Raw genomic sequence first — 22,212 nt, 5'->3', positions numbered from 1 at the left:
CAAATGTAGACTTTTTTGTTACATAACTGCACTCAGAAACAAAACAATGTAAATCTTTAGAGCCTACAAGTCCATTCAAGGCTACTTCTTTCTTGTTCAGCCAACTGCTAAGACAAACCAGTTTGTTTACATTTATGGGAGATAATGCTGGCCACTTCTCATTTACAATGTCACCTGAAAGTGAGAACAGGAGTTCGCATGGCACTTTTGTAGCTGGCATTGCAAGGTATTTATGTGCCAGTTATGCTAAACTTTCGTATGCCCCTTCATGCTTCAAACACCATTTCAGAAGACATGCTTCCATGCTGATGATGCTTGTTTTTTTTTTGTTTTTTTTTTTTTTAAATACATAATTAAATTTGTGACTGAAGTCCTTTAGGGGGAGAATTGTATGTCTCCTACTCTGTTTTACCTGCATTCTGCCATGTATTTCATGTTCTAGCAGTCTCGGACAATGACCCGGCAGATGTTGTTCGTTTTAAGAACACTTTCACTGCAGATTTGACAAAACTCAAAGAAGGTACCAATCTGAGATTTCTTAAGATAGCTACATCACTCAACCCAAGCTTTAAGAATCTAAGGTGCCTTCCAAAATCTGAAAGGAACAAGATGTGGAGCATGCTTTCAGAAGTGTTAAAAGAGCAAAACTCCAATGCAGAAACTACAGAACCCGAACCACTAAAAAAGAAAATCAACCTTTCTGCTGTTGGCATCTGACTCAGATGATGAAAATGAACATGCATTGGTCCGCACTGCTTTCGATATTTATCGAGCAGAACCCGTCATCAGCATGTCTTATGGGATGGTGGTTGAAGCATGAAGGGACATATGAATCTTTAGCGCATCTGGCACGTAAATATCTTGCAGTGCCGGCTACAACAATGCCATGCAAATGCCTGTTCTCACTTTCAAGTGATATTGTAAACAAGAAGCAAGCAGCATTATCTCCTGCAAATGTAAATAAACTTGTTTATCTGAGTGATTGGCTGAACAAGAAGTAGGACCGAGTGAACTTTTAGGTTCTAAGGTTTTACGTTTTTATTTTTGAATGCAGTTTCTTTTTGTACATAATTCTACATTTGTAAGTTCAACTTTCATGATAAAGAGATTGCACTACAGTACTTTCATTTGGTGAATTGAAAAATACTACCGATATTTTTTGATTTTTTACAGTGCAAATATTTGTAAGAAAAAATAAATATAAAGTGAGCACTGTACACTTTGTATTCTGTGTTATTGAAATCCGTATATTTGAAAATGTTAAAAATATCCAAACCTAATTAAATAAATGGTATTCTGTTATTGTTTAACAGTGATTAGTTTTTTTTAATCGCGCAATTAATCGCGATTCATTTTTTTAATCACTTGACAGCGCTATTTTTTATATAGCTTGACTGGCAAGGCCTAGCAAAATTTTTGAAGGGTATAAATACCTCCTAACAAAAGGAAGTTAAAAACACCATAGGCTTAGGTGAAACCATAGATGTAGCAATCCTAGGATGATGAGTCCTTATCTAGATGAAAATTCTCACTGGTGTTAGTTTTAAAAAGAAAAATTGTTGTACAGGATGGCATATATTAAGCTGATGATAGTCTGTTTAGTTTTAATATTGAGATAAATACTGCTATTCTAAATAGTACCTATGGTAAATAAAATGAATTCTCTACCAGCTTTTCAGATATTTTAATATTCCAAGTAGTGATGTCATCAGTTTTTATTAATTTGTAGTTCTTTGTTGTACACTAAATGCCATTTTCTTTTCTTGGTCTGTGGCCATTAATTGTTGTCACAGGACAGTCAGTCACCAGGAGTACATTAAGCAATATGTAAAATATTCTGTGCTGGGAAGTCCTCAGATCTTAAGCGTTGATCTTCTGCCTAGGCTATGCATTTTTGTCCTGAAAATTTCCCTGCTAGGAGTCTGTCCTTTTCACTGAGTTGCTGCAAGACCACAAATTGCACAAGAATGTCAGGCAAGCCCAGAAAGAAGTAGAAGGCAGAGGTATACTCCTCTTGGTAATCCTCCATCATTGAATGCAATGATAGAGATTTCTTCAACAACCTACAGTGAAGTATATCTACAAGGTAGCCACAGGCTGTGCAAGGAAATGCCTAAACTTTTCTCATCCAAGGAAGAACAGAACTTACTGGGCTCTCATTATCCCGGTGATGCTGGAGGAGAATTAGCTAGAAGTGCTTCCAAAACTTTACCTCGAGTGGAAGAATAGGAGAAGGAGGAACCAGACAAACTAGGAAAGCGTTAAACTGTCTGGAGTTGTCAGCAGTTAAATGTGTGCTGTGCTGTACAAAAGAAGCATATTTTTCTTTTTCTGACTATCTGTTTCTGCCTCATAAGCCAGTGGGGCAACATTTTGGACAAGAGCTCAGACTGATAGGGATGTGCGCGGTATCCTCCCATCAACAACCAACCTTGATCCTGTATTCCCTCTAGTACTCCCTTTTAGCCATTTCTGCCTACTTCCTTTCCCTCCCTGTCTGTGATCCCTGTAACGTCTAAACCCATCCTACGTTCATGGCACAAACTGCATCATAGAAAATAAAAATATCCATATCTGCTGATGGTTTTCGGTGGTAGATTTTACATACTTATTTAATCGTGCCCCAAAGTGCAAATGGGCTCTAACCAGGCCCTCCAAGTGTAGGGCAGGAATATTTTTCAGTTCTGGAAGTTCTTCACTGGGAGAAATTTTTCGGCCTCCCAGATACAAAGGACTAGCTGAAAAAAAAAATCTAGCCCCAGATAAGCTGCGACTTGACAGATGAGAGAAGTTGCACCCCATTTGAACCTTCTCTGAGGTGTATCCTAAGGAAGAGACCCTAGGAACCAGCTGACAACTGACTTGACAACCTCCATGGCAGGAGTACCTTCAGAGCTCCTCCTCCTTCCCTTAGGACCCATCCCAATGGGCCTTCTGGCATCTAGGGTCCTGTATGGAGACTATGTCTTTAGTAGGTATCCTCACAAAAGAGGAACTGCCAAGAGGTGCAGTCACCAGTACCTCAAGACCACCTTCCTCAAGATGACCCTCAAAAGTTGAAGAAAAGGCAGCACCATCTAACAAGTTCCTCTTCCTCTCCAGACAAGGCAGGTAGCTTCTTCCCTCATCCTTTGCAAATGATGTTGAAGTCTTCCAAGAGCTCTTGAAGGTGATAGTCAGATCCTTATAAATCTCCTTGAAAGAGGCCCAGGAGCCACAACATGCCCTGGCAGATATCCTACACACTTCTCCCAAAGGTAAGATAGCCTTACCTAGAAATGATGTTCTTCTGTTAGCAGCTCAATTAATATTGCAGACACCAGACACTACACTGCTTACTTGCAAGATGATGTTGTAAATGAGAGAAACAGAGAACAGATTGATCTTCACTACAAGAAGTTTGAGTGTGTGGAACTTTCTGCAAAAAACTGTTCTTTGGTCGCATTACGAATCAGGGTAACTAAATAGGACACCACAAATTTCAGCAAGTTCTCTTTGCCACAAAACCAGAAGGACCCAGTTCCAGGCTCTTGTCACTGAAGGTCAGAGGATTGCCAAACCCTCTTTGCAAGCTTCGTTGGATGCAGCTGACATAGCCTCTAATTCTACAGCAGCTGCCTTAGCTATCCACCATACTTTATGGCTGCAGCCCTCCTTCCCCAGGGAAGTCGAGAATATAGTGGAGGAACTTCCATTCAAAGGCCCCAAGCTCTTCAGTGATGATACAGATGAATCTCTTCATTCATTAAGAGTTCTAGAGCAACCCTCTGATTGCTGGGCAACCAAGAAAAAATTTAGCAGGTCATAGACAACCCAATCGTCTCAGTTGATTCCCTACCAAACTTCCCAGAGAACTGTAGAACTACTCAAAAAGAGGCCCAGATGCCATGAGAAAGGACCATCTGTTGTCACCTCTCAGTTGGCAACTTCTTCTGAACAACCATTTTGATCTTTGTTGTGAGTCATTTCACAATCTGGATTTTATGCTGCACCACTCCACTAGACATCCTACAAGACATCATCTTTATTTCAGTCTTTCTTGGAAGCACATCACAACAGACACATGGATTCCAGAAGTCATGACATCAGGCTGTGCCATTCATTTCAACTCCATTCCCTTCACCCACTATGTCTCCTCCCTCTCTCTTTTGAGGATCTTCGAAGCCAGGAGGGCCCTCCTGCTCTTGGGGGCAATTGAACCACTTTCCCTCTCTTTCTTCTGGAAAGAGTTCTACTTCTAGTACTTTCTGGTACCTAAGAAAAAAGGAGGATGGAGAGACGAATCCTGGACTCTGAACACATTTGTTCAAATACAGAGGTTCAAGATGGTAACCCTAGCAGCAATAAAACCATCATTAGATCCAGGAGAGTGATTTGTGGCCCTTGGCCTTCAGGGTGCATATTTGTATATGGTAGTGAATCCAGCTCACAGATACTTCCTACAGTTCGTCATCGGCAACAGCCACTATCAGTATTGAATACTTCCTTTCAGCCATCTGACCACCTGGTGTCTTTACAAAGCTTCTTGGTTGTCACAGCCCATCTGCGGCAAATAGGAATAGTTATAGTCTCCATCTGGACAACCGGTTCTTCAATGGTCATTCCTTCCCTGAGGTTGTCAACAACCAACAAAGTTCTAGTCCTCTTCCACTCCTTGGGCTTTTGAATCAATGCATAAAAGTCTACCATGACATCTATCCAACACACAAACTTCATAGGGGCCACCCTGGACTCCACAATCACCAGGGCATATTTCCCACAAAAACATGAGTTTGCCTCTCCAACCTCATCTCTGGTGGGCCCTGAAACTATAGCAGTGGCCTACTTTCAGCTTCTGAACCATGTGGCAGCCTATACAGTCGTAACACCTCATGTCAGACTGCATTCCTGATGCCTTCGGGCCTGGCTCAGAACTGTCTACTGTCCCAGTATGCACAACATATGTTCAAGTGTGTCTCTGTTACTCAGGAAGTTCTCGACTCTCTCAGTTGTTGGAAGGATCCCCAAAAGGTTTGCGTGAGAGTTCCATTCTTGCATCCATACCATTACAAAGATCATCACCACAGATTCCTCTGTAGTAGGCTGGGGGGGCCACCGTGAGGACCTCATGGTGCAAGGTAGATGGATTCCTTAGAAGTCTGCTCTTCACATCAGTCGGCTTAGCTCAGAGCAGTTCAGTACAGAAGCAGCCACATCCTACCTGAGATCAAGGGCCACTTGATCAGAGTCATGACAGACAACAGTTATCATGTACTATATAAATTGTCCAGAAGGAGCAAGTCCTTGTGCACAGAGGCAATAATTCTCTAACTTGTGCATAACCACTAATTCAAAATCACAGCAGTACATCTACTATGTCTGCAGAACACCATCATAGACACACTGAACAGGCATTTTTTCCAGGACCATGAATGGGAGGTTGAGCAATCCTTTTCTATGTAAGATTTTTCTTTCCTGGGACTTTCTGGAAATAGACCTCTTTGCAACACCCTCCAACACAAAATGTCTGCGATCCTACTCAGGAGCAGGACGCAGCTGCAACTCCTTACGAAATGCATTCCTCATGCCTTTGCTTCAGATTCTGATATATGCCTGTCCCCCAACACTTACTTCTTAAGGCCCCTGAACAAACAGTAATCATTTTCATAGCACCAGCTTGGCCAAGGCAGTGATATGATTCTTGTACCTGATTCGCCTAACTCTTTAGCCACATTTTTGCCCTCCTCTGACAAAAACTGACCCAAGAATCGAGCACATTGACTCACCTCTTCATAAAGAAAAGGAGTACTTGTGGCACCTTAGAGACTAACCAATTTATTTGAGCATAAGCTTTCGTGAGCTACAGTGACATGAGAAAAAAGGTGAAATGAAAAAAGATGAAGTGAAAGCTACACTTAAGTGAGCTGTAGCTCACGAAAGCTTACGCTCAAATAAATTGGTTAGTCTCTAAGGTGCCACAAGTACGCCTTTTCTTTTTGCAAATACAGACTAACACGGCTGTTACTCTGAAAACTGTCACCTCTTCATACTACATCTCAGGTCCTGGCTCCTCAATGACTCTTGGGTGTAGAATGGACTGTTCTTTCAAAGAACAGAATGTGCTGTTTAATAGTAGGAAACCTTTCATGAGAAAGACCTACGTGCAAAAGTGGAAGCAGTTCCACTTCTGATGCACCCAGTGGGCATTTTCTTCCTCCTAGCACCTCACTCATATACTCGAATTCAAAAATCCTGAGCTTGTCACTGAGCTCCATCAAAGTCCACCTGGCTGCTCTTACAGCTTTTCACTTACCTGTTGAGGGGTTTTCAGTATTTTCACACTCTATGACTTCAAGGTTCATTTCACCTTTTTTCTCATGTCAGATAGCTTACTCTGCCTTGGAACCTCAGTCTAGTTCTCAGCGTATTGAAGAAACCATCCGTCAAGCACACAGGGAGCTGTTCTCGCCTCCATTTATCCTTCAAAACATTGCAGTAGCTACTAAAGGGAATTTCCTCCCAAAAGACACCACAGATAGGAAAGAGGACTCCTTACAAAGGAGAAACTTTGAGGCAGCCTTTGGAGTCCTGAAGTGGCAGCAGCTATATTTACAGGCAATCCTGACTTGGATTGAATCCTGATAGGCCACCAATTTGATCTGCCTAATGTACCCTCTCTATACACATGCAGTTCATACATCATTTGAAAGCCTATTATGTCTCCTTTAAGATGAGCTATGATGTGGAGCTATCTAGTGGTGCCGTTACCATAGAAACAGGGATAAACAACGACACCAACAACACATTGAGATGACCACTTAGAAGTATTTGCATTTGTTTCTGTTAGTTTAATCACTCTGTGTATTATTTCAAGACACACAAAATTGTATTTCTTTGTGACCTCAAAGCATCACAACAACAATCTAAAGGGAAAAACAAATTCTAATAGTATATTTGCTGCACAGGTATCGTTGAAATGTAATAGGGTTGGTGACATTTTTAGTCAACCTCATTATCCATCATCTTGTTCATCATTATGATCTCTGTCGAGAGTGCAAGGGTTACCAGAGTCTTCATTACCTTGACTTGTACACAGTTCTGTGCCAAGAAGATTGTTCTGCCTACAGACACAGTTGATTATCTCAAAAATGTTTTCAAGGCGTGTTGCTTGTGGAAGTGTTCTAGGTTTTTCAAATGCTGCACAGTGTGTAAGAGACTCTGATTTTCAAGGGAGAAGAAGTAACTGTTCTCTCCCATACTTCAGTGATATTTCTTGTGATGTTTGGGTAGCTGTAGACTCTTCTTGAAATACCACTCTAGCCACTGAATGGAAGATATTCTTTCCATCAGTGGTCTCTAAATTTATTTCTATATGATCATCATCTTCATGGATGAGGTTTCCACCGGCATGAAGTGGTACAATTCCATTTGGAATGAACACGCCTTCCTAGAATCTTTCTACTTCAATTTTTGTAGTACTAGTGGTGAACTGCCATAGCTTCTTATAATTGATGCAGTGTCCATGAAGCTGTAGTATAACAATTAAATTGCAAGATCCAAAATCTCAGTGTAGCTGTACTGTAAGGCTTACCTGCAATGGTGTGGTAATTTTGAACTTGTTAAATACCATGCACTCTGGAACTTAGAGGCACCTTCTTTGAATGTCTTCTGAAGGATGATACTCCATTGCTGACTGAATTATATGCCTCTTTATGCATCAGTCAGGAAAAACTCCTGCCAGTTGGAGCACAAAAGTAGCTAATCTCTATAAACTGTAGTCACTTTGCTTTGGATAATATTTTGTTTGGTTAAGATGAAGAGAAGAGGTTTAAAAGTCCATAAGTTACTTTGAATGAGACTTATAGTCCTAAATTGCTTATGCATTTTTGAAAATCCTACCCAAGGAATTTAGGAAGTCACCTAAGTTCTTTGTAGCCTGTGAGAATCAGTGTAAGAAGAATGCCATTTCCTCTCTAAACCAATAAAAATGGAGCTGAGTATGCTCTGAGACCATGCTCTAGGTAGCGTCAGGAGCAGTTGATCTTAAAACTGACTGTGTTAGTGCTACTGTGGTATCATGTCAGTTGTAGCAGGTAATAGCAGTCGTAATAGTAGTTAGCTACCTGGAGTTCTGTTTTATGCAGCGGTAGTGATAGTGTGGCTGATGTGATTAGGCCCTATGATGTTGTCCCCTGAATAGGTAGGTGGACACAGTTGGCAATGGGCTTTGTTGCAAGGATAGGTTCCTGGGTTACAGGAAACCTACTGATTGCTATACTTACCTACATTCCTCCAGCTTTCATCCAGACCACACCACACGATCCATTGTCTACAGCCAAATAAATTTGTTAGTCTCTAAGGTGCCACAAGTATTCCTTTTCTTTTTATATTGCAAGTGTTCTAGGATTTGAAATATGTCTGACTGAACAGTTGACCTTTTATCTAGCTCTCTTAACTTCTTTAAATCCCTCTCTAGTTTCTTTTTTCATATTGATAAGCTGACATTTTTTCTATGACTGCCTACATTTTCTCCTGAAATGCCCTCCTTTCAGAGATAGCTGACTACTGTGTTTTATTAATTATGATGTAGCATTTGGATATCTGTAAATTTATGGTTTCTCTGTGCATGAAAAAACCCATTTTGACAACGACTACCTAATACAGACGGACAGAGCTCCATTCCGATAGGCTTGAGCATAATTATTTTCACTTATATGCTCTCCCTGTATACTAAAGTCTGTGATGATTATATTCATTTTTTATTTTATGCGTTCATGCTGATGATGGTTTCTGTTCGATAACGATCCAAAGCAGTGCAGACTGACACATGTTCATTTTCATCATCCGAGTCACACATCACCAGCAGAAAGTTGATTTTCTTTTTTGGTGGTTTGGGTTCTGTAGTTTCCACATCGGAATGTTGCTCTTTTAAGACTTCTGAAAGCATACTCCACACCCCGTCCCTCTCGGATTTAGGAAGGCCCTTCAGATTCTTAAATCTTGGGTCGAGTGCTGTAGCTATCTTTAGAAATCCCACATCAGTACCTTCTTTGCGTTTTGTCAAATCTGCATTGAAAGTGTTCTGAAAACAAACAACATGCTGGGTCATAATCCAAGATTGGTATAACATGAAATATATGTTAGAATGCAGTTAAAACACAGAGCAGGAGACATACAATTCTCCCCCAACGAGTTCAGTCACAAATTTAATTAACACATTATTTTTTTAATGGATGTCATCAGCATGGACGCATGTCCTCTGGAATGGTGGCCAAAGGATGAAGGGGCATGCAAATCTTTAGAATATCTGGAATGTAAATACCTTGCAATGCTGGCTACAAAAGTGCCATGTGAACTCCTGTTCTCACTTTCAGGTGACATTGTAAATAAGAAGCGGGCAGCATTATCTCTCCTAAATGTAGACAAACTTGTTTCTGTTAGCAGTTGACTGCACAAGAAGTAGGCCTGAGTGGGCTTGTAGGCGCTAAAGTTTTACATTGTTATGTTTTTGAGTGCAATTATGTAACAAAAAAAAATCTGCATTTGTAAATTCCGCTTTCACAATAGGGGGATTGCACTATAGTACTTGTATGAGGTGAATTTAAAAGTACTATTTCTTTTGTCATTTTTACAGTGCAACTATTTGTAATAAAAGTAATATAAAGTAAGCATTGTACACTTGTATTCTGTGTTGTAATTGAAATCAATATATTTGAAAATGTAGAAAAACATCCAAATTATTTAATAAATTTCAATTGGTATTCTATTATTTAACAGTGTGATTAAAACTGCAATTAATTGTGATTAATTTTTTTGAGTTAATCGCGTGAGTTAACTTATAGCAACTTATAGCCCTTATAGCAACTTAGTTGATCAAATTGATAATTTTTAGAAAATACAATTTGCCTAATGTTTACTATATCTTTCTCTTCTTGGCATTATTTCATTTTTTTTCTTTTCTGTGTTGTTGTAGACCATGATGTCTTTTCTTGCTTTGTGTTTACTGTTGTTGCCTATCTTCACTTGTCTAGGGGCTCACCTAAGTGAAAAGCCAACTCCCAAATCCTCTACTTGTTGAGAAGTAAAAGGTGTCTGGGATTCCCAAGGGGATGTTATCTCTAAATCCTCCTCAGGGGAATTTTCTTATTTGTATTAGCCTCTGGGTGGTATGTGTCTCTTGTAGGCATTCACTTAAGGAAGGAAAAAGAGCAATCTCTTTGTATACATACCTCCTCCCCCCCCCACACACACACATTCCACTTCTGGTTTCAGTTTAAGGTTGTGATCCTTATCTTCAAGGCCATTGTTAGATTAGGACCCTGCTCTGTCACTACATCTCCATCTGCTATCTTTTAGGATGTTTGTGTTTTTCTGGAGCAAGGCAGCTCACAAAACCCAGGGAAAAAGTGTCAGAGCTAGAGATAAAGTATTTTTATTTGAGGTCTTCATACTATGGAACAGACTCTCAGGGGAACGCTTATTAATTTGCAAAAAGAAAAGGAGTACTTGTGGCACCTTAGAGACTAACCAATTTATTTGAGCATGAGCTTTCGTAAGCTACAGCTGAGCTCACGAAAGCTCATGCTCAAATAAATTGGTTAGTCTCTAAGGTGCCACAAGTACTCCTTTTCTTTTTGCAAATACAGACGAACACAGCTGTTACTCTGAAACCTCTTATTAATTTGGAGTTCAGCCTCCTCATTGGGCACACCATCTTCCTCTTGAGAGAGCATTCCTGCCATAATTAGATATTTAAACCAATCCTCTTCCCCCCCTCCATCCCATTTAAAAATTGCCCTCCCTTCCTACAATATAAATTCAATGCAAGTAAAACGTTCTGTTCTTCTCACTTTACTAGTTATGAAAGACTCCAAGGATTCCACAGGAGACCTCAATATACTTTACTTTATATATGCTTAGTTATTATGGTGGTGGGCTCTATACAAAACCCTTAAAATAGATAAGAGCCTCTTGGCTACTGCAAAAGTGTGTCAGGGACTATTGTACACCTTATTTCTGCTTAATGAATTGCCCCAACACCTGCTTCCACTGTGGCTCATAGCTTTAATGTTTCAGATAACAGACTAGACTGGTCAGTTTTCACTCTGATGCAGTAGTGTAAGTTCTGCAGAAGCTTTTGGCACTTGCCATATTTGGTGTAGAGCCTTGTTGATTGCTAGCTAATTAGAGAAACACCTTACTGTAAATGAGTGCTTCATTCAGAGTAAATCCGTGTGATTCAGTTGCTTTGCTATAAAGCTCAGTCCAGTATGTATGGAGTTGCAGAGCTGTCTTATTTCTATACTTCTGCTGATTCATTGCCCAAAATAAGAGATTTTCGTAGGCAGATCAGTGTTTTCAAATCAGTTAGTTGTCAGACTTTGTGTTAATTGTTATACTGATTGCTGTTGCCTTTGTTATCCAGTCTCCTGTTAGTCATCAGCTCATCAAAATAATTAAGAGACTGTAAAGGTGGTTTTATCATTAAGCTTAAAATGGTTAAATGTGTAAAATCTGCAAGTATTTGAGAGTTATAACACCAAAGTGAGAGAAATTGTTAAGAGTGGGATAGTCTAGTAATGAGATTTTTTTTAAAAAGTAAAAAAACATTAAGCTTAAATGTGTATGATATCTCAAAGTTGATGTTGGTTATACTAGAATAACCTTGATCGAGACCCGTAGAGGAGATGATGGAATGGACAGTATACTTGTGTAAAACAAATAATAATAATAATTAATAAAAATCATACAGTATCAGCAGTATGACTGGCATGATCTGATAGGTCTCTTCCCTTTCTTAATTTCTGAGAGTCTTCATAATACCGGTTTATACAAAAAGGACCTTTTATTTAATAGAGGACTCACTTTAGCATATTGTGTAAATCTTCACTTTATAGGTTATTGGTTTAGATAGATTAATAGCACACAGTGGTCTTCCGTATTTATCCTTATGAAATTACTGTTGGGAGAAATTACAGTGAATTCATGAAACAAAATAGCTCTCACTTGAATTTTGTTCGTAAATATCCAGAAAACATTACTCCAGTTTCATTTCTTAGCTGTAAATACAGACAAAGCCACTTAACTACTTTTATATTTTATTATGTATAACTTAAAGAAACATTAACAAGATTTGTAGGTCCAAAATTTGGCTTAGAATCTCCCCACCCTGTTGTTGTTTATACAGTTACTTTTTTTCTTTAAATTTGTACACTTATCAAAATTACAGCTCACTAAATTTTCTATAATAATATGTAGTGTAGCTGAATGACTATTTTTAAAAAATCAATATAAGCAGTTCTTGCGAGAGAGAATTTTCAGTAAAAATATTATGTTGATATTACTGTATTGTAGAAGAGAAGATCAAATCGTCAAGTTAAAAGAAAAAAGTATGCTGAAGAAGGAGAAGGAAAACAGTCAGAGGAAGAGGCTAAAGTTTCTGTGAAAATCAAAAAGAGTTCTGCTCCTTTGCCTGCTGAGCAACCCTTACAATTATTTGTGGTACGTAAAAATCCAGAACTGTGAGTAGTGTGAATCTTCCAACTAACTTCACTATATCATGGGTAAAGCCCATTTTGTTAGCCATGTTTGGCTGACTTAGGTCAGTTACCCAGTAATTATGATGCACAGTAGCAATTGCCCAGGTTCCATACAGTTATCCTCCCCTTTCCAATTTTCAGGTCATCTTGTGTGACATAAATACTACTTTTTTGGAAAGCTGTAGCAAAAACAGTTCATCCATTATTGAGAACAGGGTTAGAAAAAATTACATTGTTTTGCCAAATGTTACAAAATTATTGCAGCTGCTTCATTGAGAAGTTATGGCACCTCATGCTTTTGAGCAGGGACTTGAAATATGGTAGGTGGTATATCCTAGGGTCAGAGAAATGCCTTTACCTATTCTTTTGAAAACCCACCCCAATTTAGCCACATTATAAGCCTCTAAAAATTACCATTTCCACATGCTCCAAAGAGGTTTGTTAGAAAATGGCAGCAAAATTCTCAGGACATTGCATCTCCGCTAAGCATGCTCCACATCTACAGAACTGTCATGTTCCTGCCCAGAGCTGAACTGGACTTTTCCTGCAGTTGCTCCTTCTGGCTGTTGATGACTGCTGTGACTGTGGGCACCAGAGCTGAGAATAAGGAGACTTTCTCTCTTGTTCTCAATACTCCCCCTGTTGGAAACTAGGTAGCAAGGAGGAGACAGAAGCCAACTTTTTTGAATTCAGGGGGTTCAGTAATAGAGTCAAGGGGGAAGAGCAGTCTATTGGTGGACAGGTACAGAGGATAAGAGAAGGGAAATAGCAACATATTTGAGGGATGGACAGGAGTATGAAGACTGGTACAGTCTGGGCCAGGGTTTCTGATCCTGTGGAGTCATGACCCAAAATTAGGTTGCATGTGTGTCAGAGGGTTGCTTAGGAGGCCTGGGGAATTGATAGCTCGGGGCAGGTCCTGTCTTTGGGGAGGGAGTTGCAGAGCCTACCCCTCATTCATTCTGCAGTGGCAGCTGCTGACATGTGGGGCTGGCTGGGCTCTGCTCCCCACTTGGGGCATTTTGCAATATTGTGCATGGGGTTGCAGTGCTACTCAGGTTTGGCTCAGTTGTCCTGCTGGCATGATGTAGGGTGAGGGGGCAAATTTGAGTAAGTTGTGCTGAGTCAGAGGGGCTGGTCCAAACCTGAGGGGTGCTGCAACCCCAGAGGTCACAGTGCCTGGAACAAGGAGGTTAGCCCAGCTAGTTCCGATGGACAGGAGCCACAGGAGCTGCCACTACGGTGTGTAAGTTGTAGTTATTTAGTACTTGTTTTGTTGATGTGGATATTGTATATTGTGGATAAGAAATATTTAGTAAACCACATGTGTTTTGCACTAAAGCTATTTAATGCATTGTGACAGGCCATCGAGGTTTACAAATGAATCCTGAGCCCCAAAAGATTGAGAACCTGTGGCCTAGGCAGGGACAGGAGCAGAGTGGGACTGTTATGTGCAAAGAGTAATAGAAGAGGGACTGACAAGAACTGAAGGGGATATGCTGTTGAGGGACATTCCAGGAGACAGGCAGAAGGAGACAGACAGGTAGGCTAAGAGGATCTGTAACCACTAGATACATTATTCCAGATTTTAGGAGGGAACGGAGTCCCAATGTGCCTTTGCTGTCAGCAGATATCCATGAAACTCACTGACCAAGTGTGTGTTTAACTTTGAGTAATTTTATATCCTCTGCACCTCACTGTTCACCTCTTTTTCTAGATCATTTCTGAAGATGTTGAACAGCACAGATCCCAATGTCGATTCTTGGGAGACCACGCTATTTGCCTTTCTCCCTTATGAATACTAACCATTTATTCCTACCCTTCATTTCCTGCCAGTTCCAGTTCTGCTGATGGCCCACGTTGGGGTCAGTCTGATACCACGTTATGGAATTTTTGTTTTTTGTATTTGCTATAAAAAACCCTGCACAACTTTGACAAGGGGTTGTGTGGGAAAAAAATATGATGTGATCATGTAATTAAAAATTGTCTTAAGATGCATTTGCACAAGGGGGCGGAATTATGGCTGCACAGGCAACCTTTGTTCTGATCTTACTGAACTTCTGAATGGTGGACTTTGAAACCTTAACTTTCTTTTAACATAGGTTTTTTGTTTAGATGTATTTTTGTTTTATATGTAATAACTTAGGGCTTGAGATATGGAATATTTTTTGACAAATTGTGGAAATTGCGAGACATTTTTCCTTTGCATTTTTTTCTTTTTCTTTTATAAACTGCACACACCCACACACTTATGCCTGTCTCTTATCTTTTTTCTCTTTTTTACCTTTTTTGCCTTCTTTCTCCCTTTTCTTTCCCTTGCCATGTTTGATACCTTTATTTTTTTTAAATTCTTCCGTTTCTGCTTCTTTATGCTTTTGTTGTTGTTGTTGTTGTTCCTTTTGTCCCTGGTTTTCTATTTCACCGTCTTGGCAGAGTTGGCAGAACTGCAGCACTTTACACACAGACTGAATGGAGAGGAAAACTGACTAGCATCCTAATCGGTTTTCCCTTTGGCTTCTTACTGTCCATGTAAAATGACAGGTTTCAGAGGAACAGCCGTGTTAGTCTGTATTCGCAAAAAGAAAAGGAGTACTTGTGGCACCTTAGAGACTAACCAATTTATTTGAGCATGAGCTTTCGTGAGCTACAGCTCACTTCATCAGATGTTTACCGTGGAAACTGCAGCAGACTTTATATACACACAGAAATCATGAAACAATACCTCCTCCCACCCCACTGTCCTGCTGGTAATAGCTTATCTAAAGTGATCAACAGGTGGGCCATTTCCAGCACAAATCCAGGTTTTCTCACCCTCCACCTGGATTTGTGCTGGAAATGGCCCACCTGTTGATCACTTTAGATAAGCTATTACCAGCAGGACAGTGGGGTGGGAGGAGGTATTGTTTCATGATTTCTGTGTGTATATAAAGTCTGCTGCAGTTTCCACGGTAAACATCTGATGAAGTGAGCTGTAGCTCACGAAAGCTCATGCTCAAATAAATTGGTTAGTCTCTAAGGTGCCACAAGTACTCCTTTTCTTTTTGTCCATGTAAAGACTCTTTTCAGCTACCAAGAGCAGGCTGCTAACGAAAATGGTGTGTGTGTTCACCACAACAGATTAACTTTCCATTTCACTATATAAAAATTTTGCTGTAGAAGCAACCTGAGAAGCTTAAGGTACCTTTCCTCTTCAGGTGCTGTGGAGTAAGCTGCAAAGGTAACCGCTTGCTCCAAATACAAAGTGATGGAGTGCTGCTACTTCTGTTTCTTGCAGGTTTGGCAGCCCTGGCTTACTGAGGGCTTGATCTAATGCCCACTGAAGCCAATGGAAATATCCCCATTGACTTCAGTTGGCTTTCTATCAGGGCTTCAGTGTTCTTCTTCGAGAGCTGTCCCTGTGGGTGTTCCATTCTAGGTGCTGGTGCGTCCCTGCGCCTTTGCTCGGAGATTTTTACAGCAGTACTCTTACCAGTCGCGCATGGGCAGAGCTTCCTCTTTCCCCCTCCCCCCTCGCTCTGAGTGTACCTTAATAGTACGCGTGCAGAATACCCCTCAGTTCCTTCTCTACTGTCCCCAGCCTGAGACAAAGCTCAGCAGGTGCCACAAGTACTCCTTTTCTTTTTGCGGATACAGACTAACACAGCTGCTACTCTGAAACCTGTCATTTTTCTCCCTTGTTACTCTTACCTTTTAGATAGTTCGTTTGTTACCAGTAGTGTTTGTTATTAGTGTTACCAGTAGTGTGTTAGTTTCTTTTAAAAAAAAAAAAAAATCTCTTAGTTCCTGTCAGTGCAGCCGCTCCTGACATGCCTGGCTCCCCAGGCTTTAAGCACTGCTCTAATTGTAAGGATACCATCCCTCTGTCTGATGGCCATTCAAAATGCATAAAATGTTTGGGGGAGTCCCACATCCCCCCCAAAATGTGCCCACTGAAGCAAACTCGAGTCTAGGGCACGAAAGGACAGGGAGTTGAGGCTAAAGCTGCTCTTGCTGCAAAAATCCTTAGGGTCAGCTTCAGAGCCAGGTGCTAATTTCGGCTCTGCTCCTGACCACAGCCCCCACGCTGCTAAGAAGATGAAGAAAAATTTAAAAAAAAATCACCTTCTGTCAGCCACAAAGCGAGCTTCGCAGGAGAAGGCTTCTCCTGGCAGGTCTACCACCTCCCTCCCAGCGCTCCCCTGGCTGAGCAGTTTTGACGCACTGGGCTCCTCCAGTGCTGCACGAAACCCGCCTGGGGCTGCGGCAGTAGCGTGGAGCTCCGGTGCCGAGGCTTCAGGCTTCCAGTTGCCTGCCTCTCAGTTAGCACCTTTCGGCACCACGGTGGAAGCAGTGCTGACACATGTGGACGTGCCTGACGCCCCGCAGGCTATCACCGCTCTCCCGGCACCCGCTGAGCTGGCCGGCAGCCAAACGACTTTGAAGACACGGGTGCAGAGGAACTTTTTGTCGCAGCAGATTCCTCTCGCACAGCCCTCACCACACAGAGGAGCTTCAGCACTACAATTTACACAGTCAAGTGACGTGCTTGTGTCACCCGTTCTGCAGTCACCCTTACTGAATGCCTGCTTCTCACCAAATGCTCAGCCAGGCTCCGAACAGCCTTCCTCCAGTGAGGAGGAAGCTGGTCTCCAGGAGGATTTTTCACCATATGAAGTGTCTCATCCTCAGACCACAATTAATAGAGGTCATAGAAACATCACCTCGTCATACTCTCAGGATCCTGCCCTGTGGTGTGTAAACCCGTGGATGGCACCACCTGTGCCCTTCCCACCACAGTGGCAATATTGGGCCCCGTGGGTATCCTATCCTCGAGACCACACTCGCTATGCCACCTCAACCAGGCCCGACACCGGCCCAGCACCACAAGCTCACGAACCTGCCACCGATGCCAGTCACCAGACAGCACCATCACAAGTGCAGAATCAGGCACAACCTGTCTCTAACCCAGTAGACTCAGTTGTTACGCCTGACGAAGCCCTGCTTCCCCCTCCCCGGTCATCTTCAGATGACTTTTCAAAATTTCAAGATCTTTTCAAAAGAATGGCCAGTGAATTAAGAATTAATCCTGAGGAGGTTCCTGAACAGCAGCATGAGTTAACGGACATTCTGCAGCCGCCTTCTTCTTCCAGGATTGCATTGCTGATCAATCCAGCTCTTCTGGAACCTGCGAAAGCCATCTGGCAGACTCCTGCTGCAAGCTTATCTACCTGCAAACGAGCGGACCGCAAGTACTTCATCGCTTCCAAGGGCTCTGAATTTCTTTTCACTCATCCAGCACCTAATTCGCTGGGAGTTGATGCAGTGAACCAAAAGAACAAGCACCAGTATCCCCGCTCCGCCCCAGTTGATAAAGACAGTAAGCTTTTAGATCTGCTTGGACGTATGTATGTATAGATAATGACAGACAACATCGCCTGCATGTTCTATCTAAACAGGCAGGGAAGAGCTTGCTCTCATTCGCTTTGCACAGAAGCTATGAAACTCTGGAACTGGTGCCTTGCGAACAATATCCGGATATCAGCCCCCTACCTTCCCAGGGCTATGAATACCACAGCAGATGAATTAAGCAGATGTTTTCCTTGAGACCACGAATGGGAGATAAACGAAATGATCATCACCAACGTATTCCGCATTTGGGGCTACCCAACCATAGACCTCTTTGCAACTGCGAAAAACACGAAATGCCCCGAATTTTGCTCCAGAGCAGGACTGGGCAAACACTCCCTGGGAGATGCATTTATGATTCTGTGGCACTGGAACTTACTCTACGCTTTTCCCCCGATCCCGATTCTCCACAGAGTTCTGACAAAAATACGAACAGATCGTGCCAAAGTGATCCTGATTGCCCCAGCATGGCCCAGACAGCCGTGGTTCCCATTACTCACCAGGATGTCAACTCGACCACCAATCTCGTTGCCTCTCATTCCAAACCTCCTGTCGCAGCAACACAGCCGATTTCTCCACCCCAACCTGTCCATGCTTCACCTCAAAGCTTGGTTCCAACATCGTTCTCCCAAAACTAACTAGCATGCTCTGACGAAGTCCAAAGAGTGCTCCTACATAGCAGAACACAATCTACTTGCACCACCTATCTCCAGAAGTGGAAGCGATTTACACAATGGTGCTCAACTAAATAACTGCTTCCTATGTCTGCACCTTTTCCTCTTATACTCGGCTACTGTTGGACCTCAAACAATCTGGCTTTTCTTTCAGCTCCATCAAAGTCCACCTAGCTGCTATTACAACCTTCCACAATAAAATTGACAGTACCTCTGTGTTTGCTCATCCGATCACTAAACGTTTTCTCAAAGGACTTCAATCCCTATACCCATATACCCAGACATTAGACCTCTTACCCCCCATGGGACCTTCACTTAGTGTTATCTTGCTTAACTCAACAACCATTCGAACCCCTAGCCACTTGCTCCTTCTTACACCTTTCTGTGAAGACAGCATTCTTGGTGACAATCACTTCTGCTAGACGGGCAGGAGAAATAGCAGCTCTCATGGCAGACCCACCGTATACCCTATTTTTTAAGGACTGTCAAGCACTTCAGACCAGTATAACTATGAAGGAAAATTCCATGGTTTGAGGGGCAGGAAGGACATTTTTGTGGAAAGCGTTTTTTTTTAAAAAAGGGAGCTGTTCAAAAGATGAAGGAGTTTTTGAAGTATTCGAAGTAGTGCTGGCAGAAAAGAATTTGTGGGTGGGACTGCAGGTGCGGCTGTGGAGGTGCAGGGTGATAGCAATTTGCAGCATAATCCTGCAGTTTATTTACATAGGTTTAATTCTTGTTAATGTATGGTGATATTGAACTATCAGAGTAAATTCAGAGTTCTTTGATGGTGTGAATGCTGCCTGTTAATGGGCTGTTTAGCTTCTAAAGATTTTTGTCTTTTGAAATTTAAAAATAAAAAGTATATCAAATGAGAGGTTATACATGTTCACTAAAGATACAGGTATGTAGCAGGTATTACCAATGTATGTATTTTTGGTTATGGGATATTCTCTGTATTATATTTGTAATTAATGTTTATCTTCTCATAAATTGAGAGAGGGTTTTTTTGTTTTGCTTGTTTCTTTTTTGTAAAGATTGATGTCTGGGGAGCCTCAGTTGGCAAATTGTGGATAGAGAGCTTGACACCTTAAGACAAGATGTTTGTTAATGAAAAATAATATGTTGCTTGCTGCTTATTCTGTGTCAGAACACATCCTCTGTGTGATATATTGAGATCCTAGAAATCTGTTTGCCATGGAAAAATACGGAATTTGCATTTGTACAGTACATTTTAGTTTTTACATTTTGTGAAAAAATAAAAACACATTCAGATAAAACAGGGTTCTACTGTGCCTCCGTTATCCGGCTGTCCATATTAACAGAACCAGGGCTGTCAACCTGAGCCCGGGGCTGCAGGCTTGGGCTTGAGCTCTGGGCAGCATCCAAGCCCTGCTGCCCAGGCTGACAGCCCAAGCCATATTAGCTGAAAATGCAGAATGGAGACATAGAAGTATTTGGTATGTATATATAAGAAATAGAAATCACAATTCTGTTAATTTTATTTTATTATAATAACGGCACTGGTAGGCTTCAGACTTGCTTTAAAATGTAAATATATCAGTAACACATTATGTTCAACTGATACCTATATAAATTGTGGCTAGGGAAATTCAAGTTCAGCGTTTCATTTTAGTCCGGGAAAAACATGGATTTTTATGGGGGGTTTTTTGGCAAATTTTGGGGTTTTTTTATCATAGAAAACTAGGATCACAGTTTGATGTCGAACTAATCAATTATTTTGATGACTCAAAGAGACGGGTATGATTTTAGAAAGTAAACAGTAGAAGAGAGGCCATGCCCTGTTTTCATTCTGAAATTCTAAAAAAGCTAAGGAAGAAAAGACAAACATTCTAGAGATAATTCTGCATTCTGTACTACCATGATTTTTAACTTTCCATGAGACATCAACATATGCTTATGTAGTCTCTTATACTCAAACAACCAGTGTTGCTTCCAGATGACCTTGCTACGAGGATAAGAAGTAACCCAACAAATACCTATTGAGATGTTTTTGAAAAACTTGCTTTATAAGATATCCATATCTTACATAGGATATATTGTGCTGAATAATGCCACATCTCACCTATAATAAAGTAATATTATAACCCATCTTAACCTTCAAGCAGAACAATTAGAAATTAAAACATGATTATTATTAAAATATGCTTTATATAAATGCAGTTGGCATCTTGCTAAGCTTTCATGAACGCTATCAGCTAAATGGCCCATTAACGCTTTTCCTTCTCTGACAAAAATATTAGCCAGCTTAATTAAGTTACAGTTAAAGATAAGTACCTATTAAAAATTGAGACATCTTGCATACTGTGTAGAAAAGAAGTTTATTAAAAGGGTCTGTATTCAGTTCAATCTAACATTTTCATTAATATATAGAACCCAGAGGGGGCTTTGGTGACTGTGTGTGAGCTTCACAGAAATAAGCATTCGATTTTAAAAAACATGGAAACTATTTTATACTTTAACTGAAAGAAAAAATAGTGCGATGGATCAGCAAAATGCTAGCACATGTTGGAACTTCAGCATTACATCCTTAAATTTTTGAACAATAAAGTACCGCTTCTCTGGTTATATATGGTACAGAAAGTGAATTGAATTGACCTCACCAAAGTAAAAGGTACAATGATTACTTTAGAATACACATTTTAAAAATACTGACTTTGTGTTCATCTGGATTTTGTGAAATAAACAAAGTGACAAGTTAATAACCAGTCCAGGGAAAGATTTATTGAAAGATTTTTGTCACTGGCTGAAAGGAAATGGAAAGTTTATGTACATTAAGAAAAAGAGACAAAGAAACTGTTTTTGCAGTACATGCTGGCCTTTTAACGTTCCACTGTGTTTCCTAGGCTTTTTCAGCCTTATACATCTCTAAAGAGATTGCCTAGTACTGACTGTAATCATTTAATTATTTTTCCACATTTATTAGGAGAATCCAAGTGAAGAAGATGCAGCAATTGTAGATAAAATTTTATCCTCCAGGATAGTGAAGAAAGAAGTGAGTAATTGTGACTAAAATGAGGGTGGTGTGTACACGAGGGAATTATTTATTCTAAGATGTGCTTTAAATGTTCATGTGTCTAAAAAATCTTGAATTTACCTTCTTAGATATCTGCTGGAATGACAATGGAAGAAGAAGAATTTTTTGTAAAATACAAGAACTAGTAAGTATTATATCACAAGAGTGTTGTCTTCCTGAGTTTGTAGAAAGCCTGAAACAAGCTTTAAGATATGTGAAGTGTTGCATCATGTTAAATAAGGCCCTTCTGTACTATATATTTTTGCTCCTACAGAATTTAGGAATTCGGGGAATTCAGCATTTTTGCTACAGAAGTTCCCACACTGTGTTACCTGTGGCTTTGCCCTGCTGGGTCCTGCCAGCAGCCGCCTTTAGATTTCCAGGTTTCCCTGTAACAGGGAGTTAATTGGATACAGTGTGTATTCTTTACCCTTTTCCTTGGAGCCATGCAACAGGGAGTTGGGGAACCCAATCTGAATTTCAGTTTGCAGCCATAAAACAAAGGTTGAACCAGAAGTGCAGACTAGTGAGCTAGGCTGCCACTAGGGAAAACAAAGAGAGGAGCAACTGAGGCTAGCTACAAGCTCCCCCTTTTCCTGGC

The 22,212-nt window shown here is 40.9% G+C and overlaps 1 protein-coding gene across 15 annotated transcripts in view; it reads left to right on the top strand.

Annotated features, from left to right (window-relative positions):
- CHD9 (chromodomain helicase DNA binding protein 9) overlaps positions 1-22,212 on the top strand; it is a 188,781-nt gene that overhangs the window by 77,266 nt on the left and 89,303 nt on the right. For all 15 annotated transcript variants that reach the window (XR_012154463.1, XM_073307627.1, XM_073307626.1 and 12 more), the window contains 3 exons: positions 12,334-12,480; positions 21,522-21,590; positions 21,701-21,756. Coding sequence is in view for 14 of the 15 variants with exons in the window: in XM_073307627.1 (XP_073163728.1) it covers positions 12,334-12,480; positions 21,522-21,590; positions 21,701-21,756 (272 nt within the window). In the remaining variant the exon portion in view is untranslated. The remainder of the gene's footprint in view (positions 1-12,333; positions 12,481-21,521; positions 21,591-21,700; positions 21,757-22,212) is intronic.

This window comes from Lepidochelys kempii, chromosome 12 (assembly GCF_965140265.1).
Source record: "Lepidochelys kempii isolate rLepKem1 chromosome 12, rLepKem1.hap2, whole genome shotgun sequence".
Classification (NCBI taxonomy): Eukaryota; Metazoa; Chordata; order Testudines; family Cheloniidae; genus Lepidochelys; species Lepidochelys kempii.
This window is presented reverse-complemented; position numbering and strand designations above follow the sequence as displayed.